The sequence below is a fragment of the Chenopodium quinoa genome, unplaced genomic scaffold, assembly GCF_001683475.1.
Source record: "Chenopodium quinoa cultivar QQ74 unplaced genomic scaffold, ASM168347v1, whole genome shotgun sequence".
NCBI lineage: Eukaryota > Viridiplantae > Streptophyta > Magnoliopsida > Caryophyllales > Amaranthaceae > Chenopodium > Chenopodium quinoa.
The window spans coordinates 319,774-344,487 of NW_018745395.1; the positions used below are offsets into that span (position 1 = coordinate 319,774).

General features: G+C 35.8%; 1 protein-coding gene across 1 annotated transcript; it reads right to left on the bottom strand.

Annotated features, from left to right (window-relative positions):
* Positions 1–2,205: 2,205 nt before the first annotated feature.
* LOC110712963 (casein kinase 1-like protein 2) lies at positions 2,206–12,767 on the bottom strand. The gene is made up of 14 exons (XM_021891422.1): positions 12,084–12,767; positions 11,939–11,979; positions 8,206–8,275; positions 7,942–8,090; positions 7,767–7,862; positions 7,229–7,299; positions 4,903–4,964; positions 4,740–4,803; positions 4,579–4,663; positions 4,359–4,485; positions 4,122–4,204; positions 3,951–4,017; positions 3,611–3,756; positions 2,206–2,875 (listed from the first exon to the last, which is right to left on the bottom strand). Exons 1-14 carry the CDS (start codon positions 12,157–12,159, stop codon positions 2,585–2,587), a joined length of 1,428 nt encoding a protein of 475 aa, XP_021747114.1. The 5' UTR covers positions 12,160–12,767; the 3' UTR covers positions 2,206–2,584.
* Between the last annotated feature and the right edge of the window lie 11,947 nt (positions 12,768–24,714).

Consider the following 24,714-nt stretch of genomic DNA (forward strand, 5'->3'; position numbering starts at 1 on the left):
ATATTGTAGTATTATCCAACTTTACTTGTTTAACACTGGATTAAACAAGTCATAAGCCTCTTTCACCCTGTCTATGAGTTTCCCCAATTATCTTAGGAAATGATTGGTACTGTATGGACTGTATGACATTGAACAAGCCTAAATCTAGCACATTCAAGGTGTTGGCTGATAGATGAACTAAATGTTGAACCATGTGACTCACATGCAACAATGAATTCCTCATTATTAGGAATTTGATGAGGTATGGCATTATCCCACTGAATCCATATGTCCTTAGGCAGATGGGGTGGCCATTTCTCTTTTATTGCTGGAATTACATTGTTGAGAAGCATTGCTCTGATTGCCTCCTTGTTTACATTTTGATGTGCCTTAATTTCCACAACCCCAACTTCTCTATTCTTGCATTTTTTTTTCTTTCAATGGTCTCATAAACAAATGGAAAGATTCCATACTTTCCATCATGTAGCACATGTCCATGGGTGTCAAAAATTGGCTTGCCAATCATTGCCCTGAACATTCCTTTGACCTTGAATCTTTTGGACTGTTGGCACCTATATGGATTTGGTTCATTAGGCAGTAGGTAAAACCTACTTGTTTCTGGGTTCAAGTAGAACCATTTTTAATCTGTGTGTATGACTTGCTGCATATCCTCAAACTTTGGGTTAGCATTCTATTCAGCAGGCAACATATGACTTAAAACCCATTTTAGTCTAGTTATTTCGTGGTTGGATGTGGTTGATTGGTACTTGTATGTGTTCTCTCGGTTGTCCTTTTGTACAAAGGGACTGACTACAGAAACTCATCTGTATACTCTGTTGGTTTAGGTCCGGTTTTTCCAAGCTTCTTGCTTCTTGCTTCTGACATCTATCACATTCCTTTCAGCAATTTGTCTCTTTATGTCTTTGAATAATCTCTGTAATGTTGATCTGTGAACATTGAACTTCCTTGCTTGCTGTGATAAAAAGCCTCGTGGCAAATCCTCCCCGTCTAACTTCACAAGAATAAAATCAACGATCTCTCTTTTTTGCATAACAGTAAGTTACTTTCCGCCGTTAGGTTGTTGCATTGCTTCTTCATGAATCACATTTTGATCAATGCCATTAGTTTCTTCAATGGTGCTTGACTCACTGTTTCCATATTGGCTTCATCATTTAGCAATTGATCTATGCTAAAAAATTCCTCATTGTATAATTCTGTCATTTTTTAAAATTTATGCAATGTTATTCCTTGCAGATTTGAGAATTGGTGATGAAGTAAGGGTTGTTTTTTTTTTTATTATTTTTATTTTTTTTATTTTTTGTTTAGACTTACCTTAGAAGATGAAGGATGCCGCTACTAACCTTACACTACTTACTTTTAGAAGGGTAGCTTAGTGTTAACTTTTGTCATGAAAACATGGTGTCATTTGGTTAGGGTAGAACTTTTGGTTTGTATGAATATTTTTAACTTTGAATTCTGTCTCCAGGTTTATATACTCTCCCTTCAAAGAAAAATTCATGGAGGGAAAAAATTTGATATGAAAAAGTGAAAAGTTTAAAAGGTTGGCTATAACTTTAGGTGGAAAAATTAAAATCCACAAAATTTCAGTTTTTCTCTCCTCTTTTTTAAAATGGGTCCCCCTTTCCTTCTCTTTCAATGATTAATCACATGCCCTTCTTTTCAATTATTCTCACTTAAACACTCCTTAAAAGTTTTGCCTAGGAGTTTGCACATACTCCTTTGTTGCAAATAATAATTAACGGATGTAGTAATAATAATAAAGACAAAAAACCTTAATTGGCAAATGGTTGATAAATGCAAAACTTATAAAGATCTGGAAGGGTTGTCTGCCAAAATTTTACTACCTTCATTTTATTTGACTTACTTCTTAAAGCACAACTTTCTAATTATTATGCAGTACCGCAATTAAATAAAAGTTATGAAAAGTTAATTCTCCGTAAGTTAAAAATACAATTTCAATCTAACCAAAAGCTTCACATGTTTTTTCCTCAAAAAAAAAAGAAAAAGAAAAGCTTCACATGTTTGAGCATACTTCCATTTGACAGAGCACACCACATAAATGCAAACGCTTAGCTACAGCCGCCTACAACATTCATGTGATGCCCCCAGAATTACCCGGCAACCAATTTAAAGTTTCAAAACCTTAAGAAATTCAAGAGAAACCTCAGCAAAGAAAAGTAGTCAAACATATACAGCTTAACCTGGTAAAGATGAAAAAATGCCTAGGCTCATTAGATGTAAACCAATATAACCTGCAATATGAAACAATAATACAATGTAGCAGTTTTACAATCATGCCCAATGTACCACTGGCAAATCCCATAAAGGGTACAACGAGTAAATCTGTCAGCAAATAGACACAGATGTACACACAAATAGAGAAGAGCCTGTATAGAAGCATTACCTTCCTTCACAGCATGAGTTCTCTTGGTTTCCATTCTGAACGTAAATGGTTCCAACTCCAAGTCTTCCTTCAGCGATGCCCAGTCACTTAAAACTACAGGGATCCATCACTAGTGTAATCACACGAATATATCATTTTTATTATTATTGTTACATGAATGTGGTGTGAGCAAGAGTGTATTTAATGGACCCTTTCGTCATCAAAATGCAGACTCTCAATGCCTTTGAGTGTGGACTCATAGTTTTTAATGCTGGTAATCCTACCAGAGGCTTGCTGCTTTGCATCAGAGGATCCAACGGGTGAACTTCTTTGGCCACTTGAAAACCTCTGCACTGGGCCTGGGCTTGCCTCTGCTGTACGAGAACGGGAAGGATCAGACTCATTCCCTCCTGTAATTGCTTCACGACTACTGGGAACAACAGCTCGCTTTAACAAACCACTAGACCTCCCCGTTGGGTTTGAGCTTGACAGCTGAAAATACAAGTTAAAATTATCAAATGCTTATAAACCATAGGAAGTCACAACACAATACAAAATGAAAATTCACTTATGGACAGCTTGGTAGATAAGGTATGGACAATGAATTAGAGCATAATGTAAAATGATTATTTCCAAAATGTCCGAGGTAATGCATCTCCACAACCAAGTACATGTTTCAAATTTATTGACCTGCATCATCACTAATTTTCATTCGCCAGATGGCAATTAGAGGTGATAAAATTAAATAAAGAAAATCATCTTTCAAGGAGTGCACTACCACAGATAGTCAAATAGGACATGTCACAAAGAAAACACACAAGCTCATTAACAACCCCTTCTATCATAATCTTGTAATAACAAGCTTTGGATATAAAAGGTACATTAATAGTTTAGCTAACAAATCATCAAACTGAAGTAAGGAAAACTAAACACCTTCTACCTCAAATTATGCTGGGCACTACAAAGAATCTATCATTTATCAACATAGGTTAAAAGAAGAATTTAGGAGATGTTGAGATAAAGATTCAACAAAGGTTGGTTTAGATCTGTTCCACTGCCCTGGGCTTTAGTAGATTTTAAAATAAAGAGTAAATAATTAGATGTCAAAACCCACTGTGTCATTGCAAACAGTAAACTCCAAACACATTAAGATTAGGAATCTATTGTATCCACTCATGTTGTCTATTGCCCTTATATATACCCCCCAAATTAGACCTTGGAACATACCATAGGATCTTTGCTTACAGCTGGATCATTTGCAAGTGGACTCTTCTGCTTCAATAGACTTCCAGAATTCGTAAGTACCCCAGACATTATTCTTCGTCGAGAACTATCTCCAGTAGATAGGCCACCTGCTCGGCCTTCTTCTTCACCTGGAAAGGTCATTTATAAATTATTTCCTGATAGTTCATCCAAAATGATACGTCATATAGAGTAATGGGATACATGCAATCTTTTGCTACACAACTTATATACCCCCAACCCCCTTTTGTATATATCTAACCCAAAACTTATTGATTCAAAAAAAAAAAAAAAAAAAAAAAAAAAAAAAAAAAAAAAAACCAACCTAAATTTCTTTCGGCGTTAGCTATTGGAGGAACAGGCACACCTGCACTAGGTCCAGCACCAGCACCCTAGCATGCATACAAACAAAATGAGGGAAATACATATATGAGAAAGATAGAGGAGCAGAGTAGTGGCCAACCACGAGAAGAGCCTCGTGCGCACTAACACTTACCGCTATGCGAGCAGGAGGAGTGGCTAATTGTGATTGCTGATATTTCAGAATAGTCCAGTCAAACACGTAATCGAATTGAAATCCTACATTGATAACATACATTATAAAAAATGGAAAATAGGTAAATAGACAATGGCAAATTAAAAAAATTAAAGCAGGTAGAATGATGGACAATAGAGGGTAAGGGAAATAAACAGGAGGTTCTGAAATCATGAAACACAGAAAGTAACTGCACACCTTCACGAATGAAGAGGTCTCGGAAGATTCTTTTCAGGTATGCATAGTCTGGTTTATCATCAAATCGCAATGAGCGACAGTAATGGAAGTATGATGCAAATTCAGTTGGATAACCACGACAAAGGGCCTGACAAATAAGTAATAGTTTCAGAAAGCAATATGAGAAAAGAGGAAAATAACAAAATAAGTTTGTCTTAAAAACCCAACGGTAATGTAATACCTCAATAGATGTGGAGACCTTTTTCTCACTAATTCTTTCGTACTTCTGTTTCTTAGTCCCAGCCTTTAGTCCTTGCCAAGGAAGACTGTATGACAGACCTTATAACATGAGCCCTCTGATCAATCTCAACATAACATACAGTAAGGGGTTTCGACAATTACCTGCCTCTTAGGAAGTACATCAGCACATATCCAAGAGATTCTAAATCATCCCTTCTGCTTTGCTCTAAATAATACCAAATCAGGTTAAAAATAATGATATAGAACTGAAATGAAATCAAAATGCAGCCAAATGTTTCTTATATCACAACACAACGAAACCTACCTATTCCGAGGTGTGTGTTCATACTTGCATACCTTGCAGTTCCTGTCAAGTTCTTATTGTCTCTGCAATTTCCAAAAGAAAGATATGAGAAACATTTGAAAATCTTGCCTTTTAAATACTCATAATAATTTTTTGAGTAGCCACTAGCAGAGTGGCAGTCTTTCCAAATGACCTATTGGACCTGCACTTAATCAATTAAGATTCATTCCATTGCATTTCATTATATGATACATTGTCAATAGTGAATTTTGCAGGTATTTCGCACTGGCTCCCTCTTTGCCAAACAATGTTCACCTTGAAACTTGTGTCATTGAAATGTGATACAAATTCACAAATAGACAACTTCTTTGGGATAAAACAAAATTTTATTACTCCCTTTGTCCCACTCTAAAATGCCAAATTTAATTAAAAGTCATGTTTTAGGAGTTGGCTAGAAATTTCAAAGTTATCCTTGATATTATGTACAATTGTTGAAAGCAAGCACATCATAAGGACCTATACATCAAATCAAAAACATAGTACGAGTAATATAAGAAAGTCATAATTTAAGTTAGTAGACATGAGTTTTGACATTGTTTTGGGATGATTTGAAATAAAATGTGGCCTACTAAAGTAGGAAGGAGGGAGTATTTAACGCCATGCAAATAAACACACTTGACACTTCTAATACAGGTAGTGACCAAAACAGCTTCAACAAGTGCATTGATAAGTTTGTATAGTCCAGACTCTAAAGCTTTATCAGGAGTAAGAGTTGCACGGTCTTTACTTTCTCTCTTTGCTTTCTTTATCTCTCCCTCTTCCTCTCTATTTTCGCATCTTCTTTTCTTGTCCCAGGGTGATTTAAGTACACCATGTGTGGTTTATCCCACAACTAGAAAGTTTGTGTCTAAAAATAAGGTCACAGCAAAAGACAGACCAGTAAGTAACATTTAGTAACTCCATCGAAGTACAAATAAAGCAACCAAAAGAAGGGGGGGGAAAGTCAAAGCCTATCCGGACATGAAGTAGATACAAAGATCAGCAAAACCCAGAAATGCCCGTATAGATCAACATAGCCATGTTTTTATGTTAGTATGCATAACTTAAGAGAGAATTAATAATGATACTTATAAGGCTAATGATAATTCTGACGCCTTCTTAAAAAAACTCAGGACTCGTCTAAACAAAGGGAAAATACTAGGACATGAACCAAATTAACAAAGCCCAAGATCCAAAACATAATTTTGGAAATCGAATGAGAAGTGATGTTAGAAAAGGCACTTCTAAAAAAGGATAACATAGCTTCATAAGAATATATGACACGTTTCTTTTATCACGTTTTCCAATGCAAAGGTTCAATCGAATATATCTTCAATTATATTATTATAAAAAAATAATAAAAAATGAATTTTAATTAAGTACATATTGAAATGAATCTAACAAGATCCTACATGACTATGTTTTTTTTTATACCGATAAATCACAAATGTTAGTCAAAGCAAAGTTAATGAATAGTGTCAAAAGTCAAAACGTGTTATCTAATTTAGAACGGAGGAAGTAATAAACAAAAGCAATGATGAAGCCCTGCCTCGCATACGTTGTAGGTTCAAAGCCATTTCAACTTTGAACACAAAACCAACAAAATATATATAACAAAATCCAATTCTTTATTCAAAATCCAATTATTCATTCCAAATTTTGGAGCGCAACCAGCATTTGGAGGGGGGTGGTGTGGAGATGTGTTGGGTAACATTAAATATCCGAATTTTAAAAATGATTTATATATGCTCTTTACTATTTTAATAACTTTGAAAACGATTCATTAACTCATTAATCATCAACAAAGTTCGAGAGCAAGCGATAGAAGTAAATTTGAAAAGGAAAAAAAAAAAAAAAGAAGCTGACAAAGGTAAGAGGAATCATGAATAGGAAAAATTGAAACCATGATCTATGGAAGGGTAGTGCAACCACTAAACCACGAGTTTCAATCAACTAATTCTATCACAATACGATAGCTCATTCTATAGCTAGATGGGAATCGGACATAAATTCGGATTTCATCTGTAAGAACTCTTTAACCCAAAGCCTACAAACTTTGGTGGGAATCCCCAACCTATTTTGTTTTATATACCAGATGATTGTGGATTCAGCTGGTTTAACTAAACACGCAAATGATCTGTCCCTGAATAAAAGCATCAATCTCAACAAACTAAAAATTGCAATAAAGATATCAATGGTTAAACACTGCTTTTGCAAAAATGACTCATTCAGGTTCCGTATAAATAAGTACGCAAACACCAGCATCATTCAACTATCAAGTCTATCATGTCCAGAATTATTATCTAACCTGTAAGGGATATGCTGATGAGTTGTTGTATCTCTGTACTTCTTTGCTAAGCCAAAGTCAATAACGTAAACCTGGAAACAAAATTACAGCTATTTAAAATATAGAAATGTTGTTATAAAAGAGTTATCTCTTCTAGTTCTACAAGAGCCTTTCAACTGATTTTTACGGGTGGTGGTAGAAGTATAGCAGTGCAAATGTTCAGTTTTCAGCTTTCCCCTCCCACACCTCAAAATAAATTCGCTCCACATTTTTATGGATGTGAGGTGTCTCAAAACAAACTTCACTGTTTTTATTTTGGTTTTCTTATATGAAAATATCAATACACCCCCCCCCCCACTACTCCACCCGAAAACTTGTCACATGGGAATCAAAGTATACACAAAAAAAAAAAAAAAAAAAAAAAAAAAAAAAAAAAAAAGGGTAACCAAATGATTTCCTTAAACGAGTAACACCTATTTATGAACAGTAATATAAGCTATCTGAAATCAATTTGCCAATTAAAAGCTCTAAATGAAGACATAGAATTTAGAACAGCTACCTGATTTGCTCGCCTACCCAAGCCCATGAGGAAGTTGTCAGGCTTAATATCACGATGCAAGAAGGATTTTGAGTGAACAAACTCGATCCGGTTAATCTGAAAGATGAAGCTGACATTAATATGGAAACAATAAAATATAATAATTGCAAATATTATCAAAGTCGGATAAAGATACCATTTGATCTGCAAGCATGAGAACTGTCTTCAACGAAAATTTCCTGCTGCAGAAATTAAATAGATCCTCAAGGCTTGGCCCAAGTAAATCCATAACAAGAACATTGTAATCACCCTCTACACCAGACCATCTCACATTCATAATCCCAGCTGCAAAAGAACCAGTACCAGGAATAAGATACCATAAAAATGATAACACCAAGGGAAAAAAGGAACTGAATGAATTTCACTATATTCACGTATAAAATGCTGTAAAATCCATTACTTCCTCCCTGCAGAATCCTGTATAGCTTTGACTCATAGAGCAATTGCGGATGTTTTGTCTTAACATTTTCCTAAAACAACAAAAATCCTGTTAGATGCATCAATAAGATGGATCATGGACCCTCTTACAATATGAATACATCACTTCACAGCACGCCATGATCAAGATAAATAACAATAAAAGAAGATAAACTGATAACGGGAGGATAAAGTGATAGCAGACATGGCCGTAGATAAATATGCCAACTCACTTTGGTTGGTTCCAAGCGGAAAATGACATCTTATATATGCCCACTGACTAACATATTTCTCTTCTTTCAGTTTGCAAAAGGTTCCAAGGCTCCATCCTATAGACATAAGCCCCAACTCATCCAAGAAACTATCGCTGGCCCCCATCACAATCACTGGCACACTATCCAAATAATATCTCCTTTCTCTCTCTCTCTCTCTTTTCTTTTTCTTTTTTTTCCCCCTTTTTTTCTTGAGAGACCATCTTGTGAGTTGAGGTTTGGTGTGTAGTCCTATACAAAAATGGAGAATTGGAGTTTAATGGGGTTGTCTTAAAAAATGCTGGAGGTTTACTCTTGCTATAGACATAAGCCCCAACTCATCCAAGAAACTATCGCTGGCCCCCATCACAATCACTGGCACACTATCCAAATAATATCTCCTTTCTCTCTCTCTCTCTCTTTTCTTTTTCTTTTTTTTCTTGAGAGACCATCTTGTTTGGTATAGAGAATATCAAGGGGGTACAATGTAATGTCATAAATGTTCAAAGTGTTGTCTGGTAGAATCGCAATTTACCTTGGAAATTTATCTCACAAAAGGCCTATCTAATTACTCCATTGGTGAGGTTTATATTGGGATTAGCAAACAAGTTTGTCATGTTGTGGTCCCTAAATATCACACCAATAGCAAATTTCATCTAAATAGTGAAGGTACCACTTAAGGTGAGAGCTTTTATTGGAAGCTAGCTTAGAAAAGGATCAACACAAATGATATGCTTCAAAAGTGTGAATCAAAGTTGGCCACCTCACCAAATGCGTAGCTAACAGTGAGTTTTGTTCACATGTTTTCCTTCACTGTGAATTGGATGTCTATCTTTGAAAAAGACTCTTTGACCATTCAGGGGCGGTTATATAAGTTGCTTTTATTATGCAGTGAAGGCACTCTAATGGTGTGTTTGGGTTAAAAGAATTGGTAATAATCTTGCTTAATTTGCTATAATACAAAGTGACTTTCCTAGCTTCTTTATGAGCTAAGGCAGCTAGAGCTTTCCAAAAGTATTCTCTAAGGGAGAATGGGAGATACTAAGGAATTAGGCTAATATGTACTCCCTCCATTTCGTAACAATCGCAACACTTTCCTTTCACATCCGTTTTATAATTTCAACACATCTTTATTTGGTAATGACCCACTTATATTTCACTGTTCATCTTTCCTACCAACCTCATTTACACATTTTGAAATCATTATAATATATTTTATTTATTTAAAAAAAAAAAGAATAATACCTCACAAGAAAGAACCCAATTAATACTTAATAGCATATGAAAAGCATTCTAATAATTAATTAGCCTAATGTACCCATAAGAGCTAAAATTCAAATAGCAAGAAAGAATGCTACTAAATCTCAAGGAGCCGGAAAATGGACATGAAACACCACAAAACACCTGGCAACTCTCGTAACATACCATGATCTTGAAAACTAGGAAACATTGTCTAGCACAATATTTCTAATTTGCAGGAGACTCCAATATATGTTTTGTGCCTTGAAAACCTCAAAAGAAGAGGAGACTACAATATATGTTTTGTGATCCAACCCACCGCCCCTCTCTCTCACACTCCAATCACAAGGGCCACATCGACAGAGATCTAGCCATTGGAGACCTGCACTGAAAGACCTTTGGCAGTCACATCTTCCAGGAGTTTGCATTACTCTGCTAGTCAGCTATACAGCTGTATGCTGTGATCTATCGGTCACAATATTTTGTAAGAAATCATTATTCTTTCATCTCATGCTCCCCTTAATGTTAAATGTTTGCTTTTTACTTTTATCAGCAAATTATTGATTGCCTAAAAAATAAGACATCAGTTCTTAAAGATAATGGAATCAAAGAAGTTTTGGTCAATGAATCAATGGCAAAAGTGTTTCTCACAATAAAAGTTTTAAAAGCCATTGACAAGTAGGTTCTTGTGGCAGAAAAAAAATGCACGGGATGGGATTAGAAATACCATTTGTGTGTGTAAAGGTAATCAAGGGTAGGGATGGTTTTTAAATTCTTCTGTGTTTTTTCATTTAATCTCTTTAAACAAAGTTGTTTTCTCATTAAGAAAATAAAGATAAAGATAAAAACATTTTTTTAATCAATGCTTCCCCTTCTCTCTACTTTGTACAAAATTGACCATTTCCATTTATTGTTTCCATTTATTTCATGAGCTAAATAATTCTATAAAATAACTGGACAAGAACTATACTCCTAATTTCAATTAATATCATCTTTTCAACCTTTTCCTACTTCTAATATCCCATCATGCAGACCTCGAGTACTCGGTAACAGCAGCTTGCCAAGGAAATTTGTATGAGAAAGCTCTTGATACTTTCATTCTTGTTTACTTTATAATTCATCTTTGTGGTACTATGAGATTAGATCAGCAATCCCTAAACTGGAAATAATTTGTGCATCAGTGTGAGAAGCACCAGCACTAACTCTTTCAAAATTCAAACCCATTTCAGTGATAGCAAGGCATAAACTAAAAAAGTAGATGGCCCTATTCATATCATCCCTTTTAGTTGTTACACTCTTCCTTCACAAATTTCTTCTACCATATTCTGCCTCCAAATGCTTTCCGAAAGATTAAGGTTTCAAATATTGATTTTTGCTTATTATATATCTAGCTATTGTTCTCAAAAGAAATGTAAATAATAAAAAATTAAAAAAAAAAAAATGTTTAGGAAAAGTATATCACCCTACAATTAATCAGTTGATTGTACATTGAAATTCACACTGTATCCAGTCTATACCCTACGCATGACAAGTAAAAAAAGTACGCATGGCACATAACTCTACTTCAAATCAAGTCACAATCGGAAACTAAGTGCAAAATGAGAAGTTTGGTATGTCATAAGTGGTAACAATTCACTCCGGGGATGTATCCAAAATCATTCTTCAAAAAGCAAAGAGGATCATACCAAACATTTCCCACCAGAAAAAGGGAGAAGTTCTACAACTTTGAGAGGATCATGATTCTAAGCAAAGCAATGCTAATTAACATCATGCATGAATACCCAAAGTAGGACACACTCGATTACTTGAAAACATCAATACCTAAACAACAGGTTCATACATATTTAACTAAATTAGAAGCTATCAAACATCAACCAAAATCTGCCAAAAACAATTCTCTCATATTACAAAACAATTCAAAGTTAAACTATTAAATTATCATCATTTCCATTAACACCAACACAAACACAAGTTTTCCAAATAAGCAACTAACAAATAATACCACTTTCCAATTCCAAAATCAATCATCACCCCAAAATGCAATCATTTTAAAAAAAACAAGTTTCTAAACCCAATTCAATTCTAAATAATTTTTCCCTGCAATCCCAAAAATACTTCGAATTTAATTAAGCATCAGCTTCAAAATAAGAATAATATACAGATTAATAAAGGCAGTAAAACAATCAAACAAAATTCAATTAAAACAAAATATAATGAACAACTTACAAGCTTAATTGCCACTTCTTCATTAGTTTGAATATTAGTCCCTGCAAAAAAAAAAAAAAAAAACAAAACAAAACATCAAAAAAAATTAAAATTGAAAATTAAATTGCTAAAAAAAAAAAAAAGTGAAGATTAAGAAGAAGCAAACCGAGATAGATCTCTCCAAAAGAACCACTTCCGATCTTACGACCAAGACGAAACTTATTCCCAACACGAGGCTCCATTAAAATCAACAGAAAAGCAACCAACAAACCCTAATTGAACTCAAAACCAACCAAAAAAAATAGGGGAAAATTGGGGGAAAATGAAGAATAAGAAAAGGAAGATAAAGAGGAACAAAATCAACGAAATTGGGAATAGAAATTGAGGAGATGAAAAACCGTAAGATTGAAGAGAGAAAAGAATATGAACATAGTAGTAGAATGTATGTAAAGAACGAACAATCAATCAATCAACTACTTTGAGGAAGGAGAAAGGAAGAGAGAGAAAAAATGTATTAGTATTGGTATTAGACTATCAGTAGAATACTAGTGATATACTTAAAGTTGATAGATATTTGGGTTAGGGTTAGATTATTGATAGTTTTGGAATTAGGAAAGGGTGGGGTGGGTGGTGAAGTGATGTAGATTATTGAAAATTGTTTTTCTCTCTCTCTCGTCTAGAGTTTTTAGAGTGGTGTGGTGTGGATAAAATGATGCAAAATGAATAGTGTGTGCAATATGTGGTTTTCTTCTCCACCGTGGTCGCGATTTTTGTTTTGTTTTGTTTTTTAATGTTTTTTATCTAGATGAATTACAAGGACAATATAAAGTATTAAATATTGGTAAGGACGGAAGGAAGTTAAAACTATTATTGGTCCTAATGTTAACCAATAGGTTATGAACTTTTGATCCCATTGCCTTATTTTTCGATACGTAAACCGATGAAAAAATTGAATCAGGCTGCAATTTACAATTTATATGAACTCTTGGGCTGTAATTTGTAATTTTTTTTAAAATGGCTGCAATTTGCAAAATACAAACTTTAAACAGCTGCAATTGGCAAATTTTTACTTCTTTAAAAGTTAAAGGAAATTTTGCATTTAACCACCTTTTAAATCTCACTTTTTGCAAATAACCACCTTTTAAAAAAAATTGTTGCAGGGAACCACCTAATTTTAAAATTTTGTTGCAGCTTAACACCATACGCCGGAAACTGAGACTTTGACTTAAAACTCTGGTGTTGACCAAGACACGTGTGTCGCACGTGACAATTAAAAAAAGCCTCGCCCCCCCCCCCCCCATTTTCATTTTTTTCCCCCAAACTCATTCGTATTCTCTCTCTCTCTCTCTCCCCTGTTTCTCTTTCTTCTTCGTCTCTGTTGTTTTTCCATCCTTCTTCTTCCTCGCATCTCCTCCATTGTTGGTTGTTGTAGCTTCAAGTAAGTTTTTTTGCTTTTCTCTTTCTTCTCGTTTTCTGTATTTTCCATTAATTCCTTTTGTTGTTGGTAATTGCATAATCAGAAAATTAGGGTTAGCTTAATTCCCCCTGAAATTGGTTCGTGTAGGTGCAATGTCTTAATCACCATCACACAAAAAATGTGGTTGTGGTGTCCCAATTGCAAGGTTGAAGTCTTGGACTCATGAGAACCCAGCACGAAGATTCGAGGCATGCAAATTTTACAACCCAGACATAAATCAAAGGGGCTGCAATTTCTTTAGGTGGTTGATGAAGATATGACAAGTTGGTAACACGAAGCCATTAATCTGCTTCTAACAGACAAACACCTTTTGAAAGGACAAGTTAATGTTTTGCAAACAAGATTATGCTGCTCAGAGAATGAAAATAAGAGGTTGAAGGATGAGCTTGATAAACTAAAAATGAAGGTGAAGAAGTCAAAGAAGGGGCAAGGTGACAACTTTGGAGTAACTATGATGCTATGTGTGGCTGTTTCTGTTTTACTTAGTGTTATTATGGTGAAAATGTTAGCATGAATTGTACTTCTAATAATAGGAAGTAGTATGAAACAGTTGGCTGAAGTAGGTGTTGTTATGTAATAAGTGTACTCATTGTGTTAAATTAGTGCAGTGTAGAAATGCAATAAAATGAAATGAGCTTGGCTCCTTTTTCCTAATTTTATGTTGGTCTGTTTTTTCCATATGTCCTGTATGCTTTGCCCAAACAATTCAGAACAACAACCAAAACATTAAGGAAGGAAAATGTTGTCAAAATAAGTGCATCTTAATTAAATATTGTTGCAAATGTCAGACACACTAACAACAACTAATTTGTTCAAATACATAAAAGTTCAAAAACAGTTAAAAGGAAGCATAATATAACAGATTCATGAAGTAGAAGCCTGAGAGCTTATAACACTGGCAGAAGTACTCTTTTGCTTCTTTGAGGCACTTGGACCCTTAGATGTTGCTGGAGCTGTGGACACCTTTGCAACTGCACCTTTTGAAGCATTTGGTGCACTTTTTGAAGCATTTGCAGCTGGAGGTCTTCCCCTTTTTGTACCAGAATTGGCAGCAGCTTGTAAAGTAGAATTAGCAGGAGGTGTTGTATTGGATGTTCTGTTTTGTGAGGTTGTAGCACCTGATTGGGTAGATGTTGTTCCAGCAAACACAGGTTGATCATTTTTAGGTCAGCCACCCTTGTTAATATCAGCATTGACTGGGACTGGTGGATTCTTGCAAGTCTTCTGATAATGGCCTGTCTGACTACACTTTTTGCATCCATTTTGCTTCTTTGGTCTGACAACATAGGCATCTTGTCCTTCCCCTGGTTCTTTGATTCTCTTCTTTCCCTTAGGTCTGTCAGGTTGTTTCTTGAATGCTGGTGGCAAAGTGTCACGGTCCGGGAGTTTGGACCCCGAAACGTGCGGCGCGCTCTAGCCTTTTGGCGGCAAGAACGCTAGCCTTGAGCGGAAGAGAGGCTTGTGAGCACAAAGCAACACAAGCGGGCAATAGAATCTCAGGAGCACTCACGTCTATCTGGGCGACGGAGTGCGGGTGGTCGGGGCTTGTGACGGCTGATACTTCAAAGCGGGCACAAGCGGGTCCGAACCACGAGTCCTTAGCGCATCAAGTTGGGTTGGAGGGGAGCTAATATGCAAGTAAGACACAATATCTATAAAGGTCTAACAACAAACAAGCATAAAAGCAAGGCAACACTTGGTAGAAGGCTTTAAGATTTCATTAATCATTCGGCCTCTAAAGAGCTTTAAATGACATACAAGGAGAATCCCTAGTGAACACTGATCTGACAGTAACACAATAATGGGACCTCAAGCTAAGAAAACATAACCTAAACTCTAGGAAAGCACTTAAATGGAATCTAATACATCAAAAGGAGTTGGATTCTAACACAAAGGCTCTGGTAATGTACTCTTTGGCCATTGATTTTTACCTGGCATAGGGTGGAATGCAGGGGCATATGTCTTAGCATAGGTAGAAACATGGTATGTTGTGTGTACATAATCCTCCCAATTAAACCTTTGTAATGCAATGCAAGCCAATGCATGGTAACAAGGAATACCAAGTAACTCCCACCTAAAGCAGCCACATTTCCTAGTTTGCAAGTTAACAACATATGTCTCCCAGTTGAGACATGATCAACCTCAAACTCATGCACATCTGCTTGAGTCACATCACACTTGCTAACTTCCTCTTTTGCCCTCTCTATCATCTTTACCACAGATGGCATTATCACACCCTCAAACTTTGCCAGCCCTTCTCTCTTAGCACAACACCTCTTCATTACCCACCTCCTAATCCACTCCATAATTCCTATGATAGGCATAAATCTAGCTTCCCTGATCACATTGTTAAAGCTTTCACAAACATTATTTAGCAACATCCCAGATTTGGACCTACCGCTAAAAGCATGCCTTGACCAATAATTAGGTGGAATCTTGTTCAAATAATTGTAAGCATCTTGTGAAATTAACTTGATTGCCTCCATTTGTTGGTCAAAGTGAAACTGAAGTGAATTATACTGAAGTTTAGTACAATATATCAAACTAACTTAACAAGTTGAAGTTGAATTTTGATAGAATAAGGAGGTGATACCTTTGTGCTTGCCCTTGCTGCCCTGTAGAAGTATTGTTTGAAAAGCACCCCTGAGAATTTGAGCTTGAAGTTTTCCATATATGTCTACAACAAAATCTGATTTCAGCCCTAGGTATGACTTTATTGAAAGCCTCTAGCAAGCCTTGCAACATGTACAAACAACAGTGATGAATAACAATAAGGTTAAATAACTCAATTTGGTATTGAAAAACATTGAACTTTTGGCACTGACCTTCTGCCTATTAGACATCCATGTAACAGGGCTTGCTGTATCTCCCACACAAGTCAAGTCCTGTGCTACACTGCCCAAGTCTACTACAAGCAACTCAAGAAACCACTCCCGGGCTTTAGAATTCTCCACTTCAACTATAGCCCATGCAACAGGGAACAAGTTGTTGTTCCCATCCTTCCCCACTGCAGTAAAACATATTCCAGGAACAGGATCTTTCAAGTGGCAACCATCAACTCCTAATATGGGTCTACAACCTGCCACAAATCCCTCCTTACAAGGTTGCAAACACACATACATTCTTTGGAAGAGCGGGGGGAGGGGGGGATGTTCCATGCTAATGCACTTAACTACTGCTGTACTTCCTGGTTGCATGCCCTAATTGCTTCACAATAATCCCAAACCCTCCTATATTGGTTTGCAGCATCACCATGAATCATTTTCATTGCTTTTGCCCTAGCTCTGTAGCACTTATAATAGCCAAGAGTAACACCTGTCACTCTTCTAGCCCTCACCATGAAATCCCTCAGTTTCCATGTTGGTGTGTCCTTCCATTCATATAAAAACCTCTCTGCTAAATATTAGGATGTGACTTTGTTGTTATTATGTTGCCTCCCACAAATGTGAGTCAAGTTCAAAGACTTGATTTGAACTGTGCATTCACCTTTCACTTTCCTACAATGAACCTTGAACATACATTTCCTGCTCACCCCACATGTGAACTTCACAATCCTACCATGCTTCCAATTACAGCCACACTTATTCACACAAAATACAGTAATTCTCCTGCTGTCATTGTGGAGAAAGTAGTAGTTATAACCACTCTCTATTGCATGATACCTTAGTGCTCTCCTAAACACATGAACTGAAGGGAATTTTAGACCTAGGGACAAATAAATCTTGTCTTTGAAATCCACATCTGGGTTGAAAACAGGGTAGTGAATCCCCCTCTCATCATCTGAGTCAGGTATGCTCTCATCATCAGACTCACCTAAATCAACATCAGCATCTAAACTCACTAAACCATCTTCCTGTCTACCATTCTGCTCACCCTCAATCTGAACAATTTGCTGATTTGCAGCCCTACCAAGACTCCTAGTAACCCTCTCAGTTATGCTAGCATCCACATTTTCAGCAAACAAATCATCATCCTCAACATCTTCATTGTCACTATCACTCCACTCAGCATCACTGTCATCAGAACCACTAAAACCTTCAACCATAGTTCCCTGTTGTTCATCCCTTTCAAATCCCTCCTCACTGTCATCAACAGCCAACTGAGCTGCTTCTTGCCACTTTTTAGATCTAGGACCTGGGTTAGATCTATTAGGTTCTTTTTACAGTAGTTAAAGAAAGGTTTTTTTGGGGATTAGTTTGCTGTGAGGAGGAAAAAGGGTGGTTAACAGTTGAAAGAGTTATTTGTGAGCATGTATTTTTAGATCTAGGGTTATCTATATCTTCATGTGGTACCATTTGACTAGATGACTCAACTACCTCTTTTCCCTTTTTAGCCAACCCCACCAAATGTTCAACATTGAACCAGTCTTGTAGATTGTTAGCAATCCTAAATTCATCAAACTCATCCTCTAACACATCATCATCCTCATCATCTTGCCCTTTATTACCCTCAACTTCCTCTGCCATCTCATGGTGAACCACATAAAGGTTGTACCACCCATCACTATCAGGAGTAACTAACAACTCAGGAATCTCTTTATCACTTTCAATTTGTTTCCTACCATTAAAGAGAGTACAACCCTTTTTTCTAAACCAAATTTGACCCACATCATCATATTTTAACTCATGCCTAACCAATATACAAACTCAAAGTAACATGCTTCTTCTACATTTGGATGTAAACTAAGCCCATTATAACCAGTAGGCCCTGGTTCATAAGTAGTGACCCTTTTCTTTTCATTAGTGAGAAATACACCCCCATAATACAGTCTAAAATTCATTTTCCCCTTTTTTAGTCTATACCAAGGTAGAAACACATTATCTCTGCCATTAAACCTGATACACAAGCATAAACCAACACATACTCAACAACAGCAGCAAATTCGAGCAACAACAGTAGTAAAATACTCAAATTGCAGTAATTAACAAATTAGGTCACTAATTAACAACAAACAATTACAAATTACCAGTAATACACAACCACATGCAACATCATCATTGGTTAATTAGTTAATTAATTGGGGATTAACAGTTCCCATTACTTTATTGCCCCACCCAACTTAAAATATAGTAAAAAATTCAAACATGGCAAAAAAACCGTACCTGGGAATATGAACAATCTCCCGTCTGGTCCCCTCCTCAAATTGAGCCTTGCGTTTTCCTCTTGTACCTTTCACCATTGATGACAACCACAAAATTTCAGACAATTTTTCAGAGAAGATGATGCAAATGCACGAAAATAGTACCAGTAAAAAATTAAAGGTCAAATTTTTTTACCTTACTTGATCTACCCAACAACTATTCCAACCGCATGAATTAAATTGCCAATCTAATCTTGTCTGCAAATTGGTCAGCCAATGTCGATTTGAAGTTAATGCGAAGAGGAGACGAAGAAGAAAGAGAAACAGGGGAGAGAGAGAGAGATAGAGAATACGAATGATTTTGGGGGGAAAAATGAATATAGGGGGTGAGTCTTTTTTTAATTGTCACGTGCGACGCACGTGTCTTGGTCAACACCGGAGTTTTAAGTCAAAGTCTCAGTTTCCGGCGTATGGTGTTAAGCTGCAACAAAATTTTAAAATTAGGTGGTTCCCTGCAACAATTTTTTTAAAAGGTGGTTATTTGCAAAAAATGAGATTTAAAAGGTGGTTAAATGCAAAATTTCCAAAGTTAAAACTAATGATTAAAAGTACATATGTGCATGTGGGGTTTAAAATAGATAGAGAAAAAGAAAAATAGTTGGAAATAATTGAAGAGTTAAAGTGTTAGAAATTGATGTTAAAAGTACAAAATGTAAAGGGAAAACGATAACAATTCATCAAAAAGAAGACAATAATGTCAAAAAAATACAGCCTTTAAATAGAAAAAGGCATTGTATTTTAGTTTACCAAAAAGAAAATGAGGTTTTGTATTAGGGGATGGAGAGAGTACTAAATAAAAGAATTTTGTTTATAATGCCACTATATAAACTATTATGATGAATTGATGATAAAATGGGGATTTCCCTAAAATAACTAAAATTAGAAATGTTAAATTGAAATGAACTGAAATTACACTAATTGACACGTGATTTTGGCATGTATTCACAAATTAATACCTTTATAAGATATATTTTAAATGGTGTTCTAACGCTTAAGGAGCGTTCATTAGCAAGACCCTTTGCAAAATAATAGTTTTTGGTTGCTCAAAATTGTAGTTTTACAATGACTTCCAATGCGGGTGCATGGAACTTGGTGGAGGAAATTGAAGAAGTGTCACGTGTTGTGCCACGTAGCCGTGTTAAACTTCTTAGTGGTCACCTCTCAAGGTTGATTATCATCATACTTGAGTAAGTTATGTTTGCTTAGAATAAAGCTCCAAGGATTTCATGTATTAGCCAAGAAAGAAACTTATCAATGTATGATACAACTACTTCATTTAGCCATATCTCATTCGTTACAAAATATTTTTAGGTGATTCAAGTTAAAGGTAAAAGTAGAGTCCAAGAGCTTTCAACGACAGGTCACATGCCCAATTTAAGCAAGAAACAAAGAAGTTATGAAAATTTGTAGTTGAGTTGTCCAAACAGTTGCAAGGAGCACCCACTCCCCCTATAAGGAGCGCCAGCTCCTCACAATGGAGTGCCCGCTCCTATGGGCGTCACTTGAAGTTCCAGTAACGAGGAGCGCCTGCTCCTACCCTTTAAAGCAACCGCTCTCGAGGTCTTGTTTCGAGCGGACAACTTTTTTTCTTTTGTGCTTCTTTTTGCTATCTTTTAACAATAGCCTTTCATTTGTAATTAAAGGGCGGTAATTTAAGAACTTTAGGGTTTGTTTTTAAAGCCTTTAAATAGGGCTAAGATTTCTTTTTAGATGAAATTTTGCTTAATTTTGAAATCAATGAGACTTTCTCTCTACCCATAATCTTTGTGATTATTTGCTTTCTTTGTGATTGCTACTTTGTAATCTTTGTGGTTACACCTTAATCCTACCTTTACTTTGTGTTATCTTTGATTAGGAACATCTATTTCATATATCTTGATGATTGTTGAGATATGTTTATCTTGTTTTGTTGAATTGAAATTGTTGTGTAGTTGATTTTTCCCCCTTTTTTCTTGGTTTTCTTGGTTATTTTCATATCAACTTCCAAGTTAATTGTGACCTGGTTTCAGCTTTTTCTCCTTTCGATATGAACTCCAACCACGACACATTTCATCTTCTTCCTCCTCCGATCCCCAAGCACCTTCATCTTCTTCATTTTCTTCTCCAAGTTGCTGCATTGGAGAATATTAAACCTCAACACCATCATTTTTGACGCCTTCACAGCCAAATCCAACAAATAAAACCCCTAAAAAAAGTACATAAATTAAGGAAATGGTACGATTAACCTTAAAGGGAAAGTGTTTGTCGTGTGCTTGTGTGCTTTCCCCCCTCTATTGGTGTTCATTAATGGCAGAGCTCGTGAGCTTCTTCGTTCATGAATTCTCTAATCTCCATTGAAGTTGCTTTAGAGCTTCTCTTCTTGAAAATACCCCCTTTTAACGTGAAAAATGAAAAGAATACCCTTGTAATATATTTACAAGTTTGTCATAGAGATAAATTTGTATTTCCTTAAAATATGTACTTCCCTTATATCATTATTGTTTTCGTTTTGTCTTAGAGAAAGAGAAGAAAGAGCATATGCTTATGAAGGAGATGTGGGTTCGAAGGAACACTGTTGAAAAAGAGGATGAAAGAGAAAGAGAAAGAGATGGTGGAGAAGATCAAGAAGGACAAAGATGGAGAGTTAAAATTGAACTATGTATGTTTAGGAGATCAACCAACAATTATTTGCATCTTTTAAAAAAAAAAAAGTAATCAAGGGTTTGTATTTCTTCCCTATTTTCCCTCTTTTATTTTACCATCAATTTTAATTTCTTAATTCACTTTCTAATTTTTGGCTTATTCAATTTACGGATTTGGATTGTAATAAACTGTTAATGTACATATTCAAAATCATATTGAATCGATGTTTATTTTTCGATAATAATCAATTGATGCTCCTACCTGTATTATTGTTACTTGAATTCACATGTACTACGGAGTATGGTTTTGATTCTCAATTGGATGTTAGACTGCGTCAACCAATTGGTTATACATACGTTCTATTCACTCAAAAATACCTATTAGACTCATGGTCTATTCACATTTACTGAATTGATTGGAGCTGAGCTGAACTGAATTGAACTGATTGAAGCTGAACTGAATTGAATTGAACTGAACGAAGCTGAAATTAATATTTTATGAGAGAAGAAAATTAGGAGCTGAACTAAACTAAATAGATTGGAACTAAACTAAACTAAACTAAACAGATTGAAACAAACTGAACTGATTAGACCTGAAGTGAATTAAATTTAAGACGAAGTGAACATACCCTTATTTAATTAGTTATAATTTTACCTTATTTTACACATGATTGGACTTGATTTGCTTTGAAACTTATTTGTTTCCCGATTTTACATGTACAGTATTGTTTAACGATACCCACTTGCAAAAATTGTGTTACATATCAACAAACTTTTTGTATTTTTTTTGTCGATTAAGATTCTTAATTATTAAAATGGCAAATACAATTCACTTTTTCAATAAACCAATAGCAACTTATTATAATATATACTCCGTGCACTTGAATTTTTTTATTTTTTTTTAATGAAAGAAGGTGCACTTGATATTATACTAAAGTTAACATTTAAAACATTAATTATTAATACAATTATCAATCATCTATATATATATATTAATATATATATATATTAAAAGGCAGGTGCCACGTGACACTCTTCAACATATATGACAACGAGGAAGTAAAAAGAGAGTGTTGTGAGACAAAGTAAAATGTCTCACAATTATTAAAAAAAAATAAAAAGGTACAATGAAGAGAGAGATAAGAAGAGTGAGAAAGGTAGTGTGGGCCCCACTTCACGTGCAAAATGGAGAAAAATTTAATGGGACCACTACCACCGAGTCTGAGACTATATTTTTATATCATTGAGAGTGTATTTTGTACCACTGAAGTTCCAATGGTATGATTTAACAGCTCAATGAGACATTTCTAAAATGACGTCTGAAATGCCTATATTGCCCTTGCGAGACATAATTTCATTGTCTCACAACCCTCCGTTTGGAACACCTCATATGACAACATGTCACAATGACACGTTAGCGACACGTAAGCTTGTGACTTCATTTAACAAAATTAATAGAATATGGTTTTATTTAGATACGAACCATCAACCTCCAACAAATAAATGCTACACACTTACCATCTCAACCAGCTTTTATTAGTGTTTTAAATTTCACGTATTTAACATTATATATTCCTTTTAAATTAGAAGTTACTTAATTTATTTATTTTTCACAAGATTTGAAAATAAATACATATGAAGTAAAAAAAAAATCGTAACATCCGAGATAACGCCCAAATCACACACTAGCTATAAAACAGTTGAACATAATTATCAAATTAAAGAAGTACAAACTAGCAATCCGGGGCATCGTCCGGGACACACAGTTTAAAAGTATAAATTGTTTGTGACTAGCATTAATCTTCAATTGTAGGAGTTTTTCCTATGTGATTTTTAATTTTTTTTTGGATATTTTAGAAAATTAAAGATGTCTAACAAACAAGTTCTAGATGTTAAACAATGGGCAATATATAATAGGAAAAATTGCCCGCAATAATCCGACCTTTTGGCCGTCCGCTTAAAATAATCCCACCTATGGATTATTTTTAAATAATCCCACCTTTACCCCCCCTTCTTTTTTATTGGTCCCAACCGGTCAATTAACTTGTTATACAAAGTTACTTGACACGTGTCGCCACCTGATTAGTCTAAAAATTAAAAAAAAAATAATTAATTTTAGAAACCACCCACCACCCACCAGCCAAACCACCATCTCTACCACCGATCCCGGCGCGCTGACCCCCCTGCCACCGTTCCCGGCGCGCCGACCTCACCTGCCACCCCTCCCATGAACCACCGTCGAACCCCCTCCCCTGAACCACTTCGAACGCCTTCCTCCTTCACGAAATCTCCCCCTTGAACCACCCTCAAACCCTCACGAAACCAGGATTGCCTCCCTTTGAACCACCGTCGAACCCCCTGCCTCTCTCACGAAACTAGGCGCGTGAACCCCCTTCTCCTCAACCACCCTCGAACCTCCTCCCTCCGTCACGAAATCCGGTGAACCTCCTCCCTCCGTGAAATCAGGTGCCGCTGAACCTCCTCCCTCCGTCACGAAACCACGACTTCGGTCCCCCTTGCCTCGATTTCTGCCGCTCAACCCACCGCTCTCCTTCCCCCGTCACGCGAGCTCCCATCTGATGGTATGGTGGATGGGAGGAGGTGGATTGGTGGAGTATTGTGGTGGCTGGGGCTGGTGGAGTATTGTGGATCGGAGGAGGTGGCTGCTCCTTTTTTTTTTTTAAATTCATTTTTTTAATTTAAAATTTTAAACAAATTGTATGGTGACACGTGTCTTTTAAATCCAAAAAAAAAAATTACCTTTGTAACAGGTAATCGGTAACTTTGGACCATTGGGAGAAGATCGGGGGTAAAGGTGGGATTATTTAAAAATAATCCAAAGATGGGATTAATTTTAGCGGACGGCCCAAAGGTGGGATTATTCCGGGCAATTTTTCCTATATAGTAATATGACATTATTATTTCTTTGTGTGTATTTATATTCATGTTTAATTTTTTATTTAAATTAAAAACAAAATAAATATCCTTTTAGCATAGGTCCCTTGACAAAAAACGTGAAATACGAAGTACATGATAAGCAATTTGTCAAGTCAATGGTCAAAAATTCAATAATATAGATTTTGGCCATGTTTGGTAAATGACTTTTTGGTTAGCTTTTGACTTTTGGATTTTTTATAAGGTCAAACAGCCAAAAAATGTGTTTGGTAATTGGCTTTTTAGCCAGTGAAAAAGCTGGCTTTTAAGCCAAAATGAAAAGCTGCTTTGAGTATTTTTTTTGTTGGCTTTTGGCTTGTTGGCCCACAAATTATCTAATAAACAGCCAACTACCAACAATTAATTTACCAAACACTTTTATAAACAGCCAGCTTTAACAGCCAATTTCAAAAGTCATTATAAACAGCCAAACATACCAGCTGGTCAAACAAGCCAAGTGAACCAGCTAACCGCCAACAGCCACTTGCCAAACAAGGCCTTTGTTAGTGTGCCATACATAAATATTGAATTGTGACTAGTTGATGACCCACAAGTATTTTGTTCAACCCAATAACTCAATAAGCATTACATGAACTGGCAAAAACAACCGAATGACGTTTCCAAG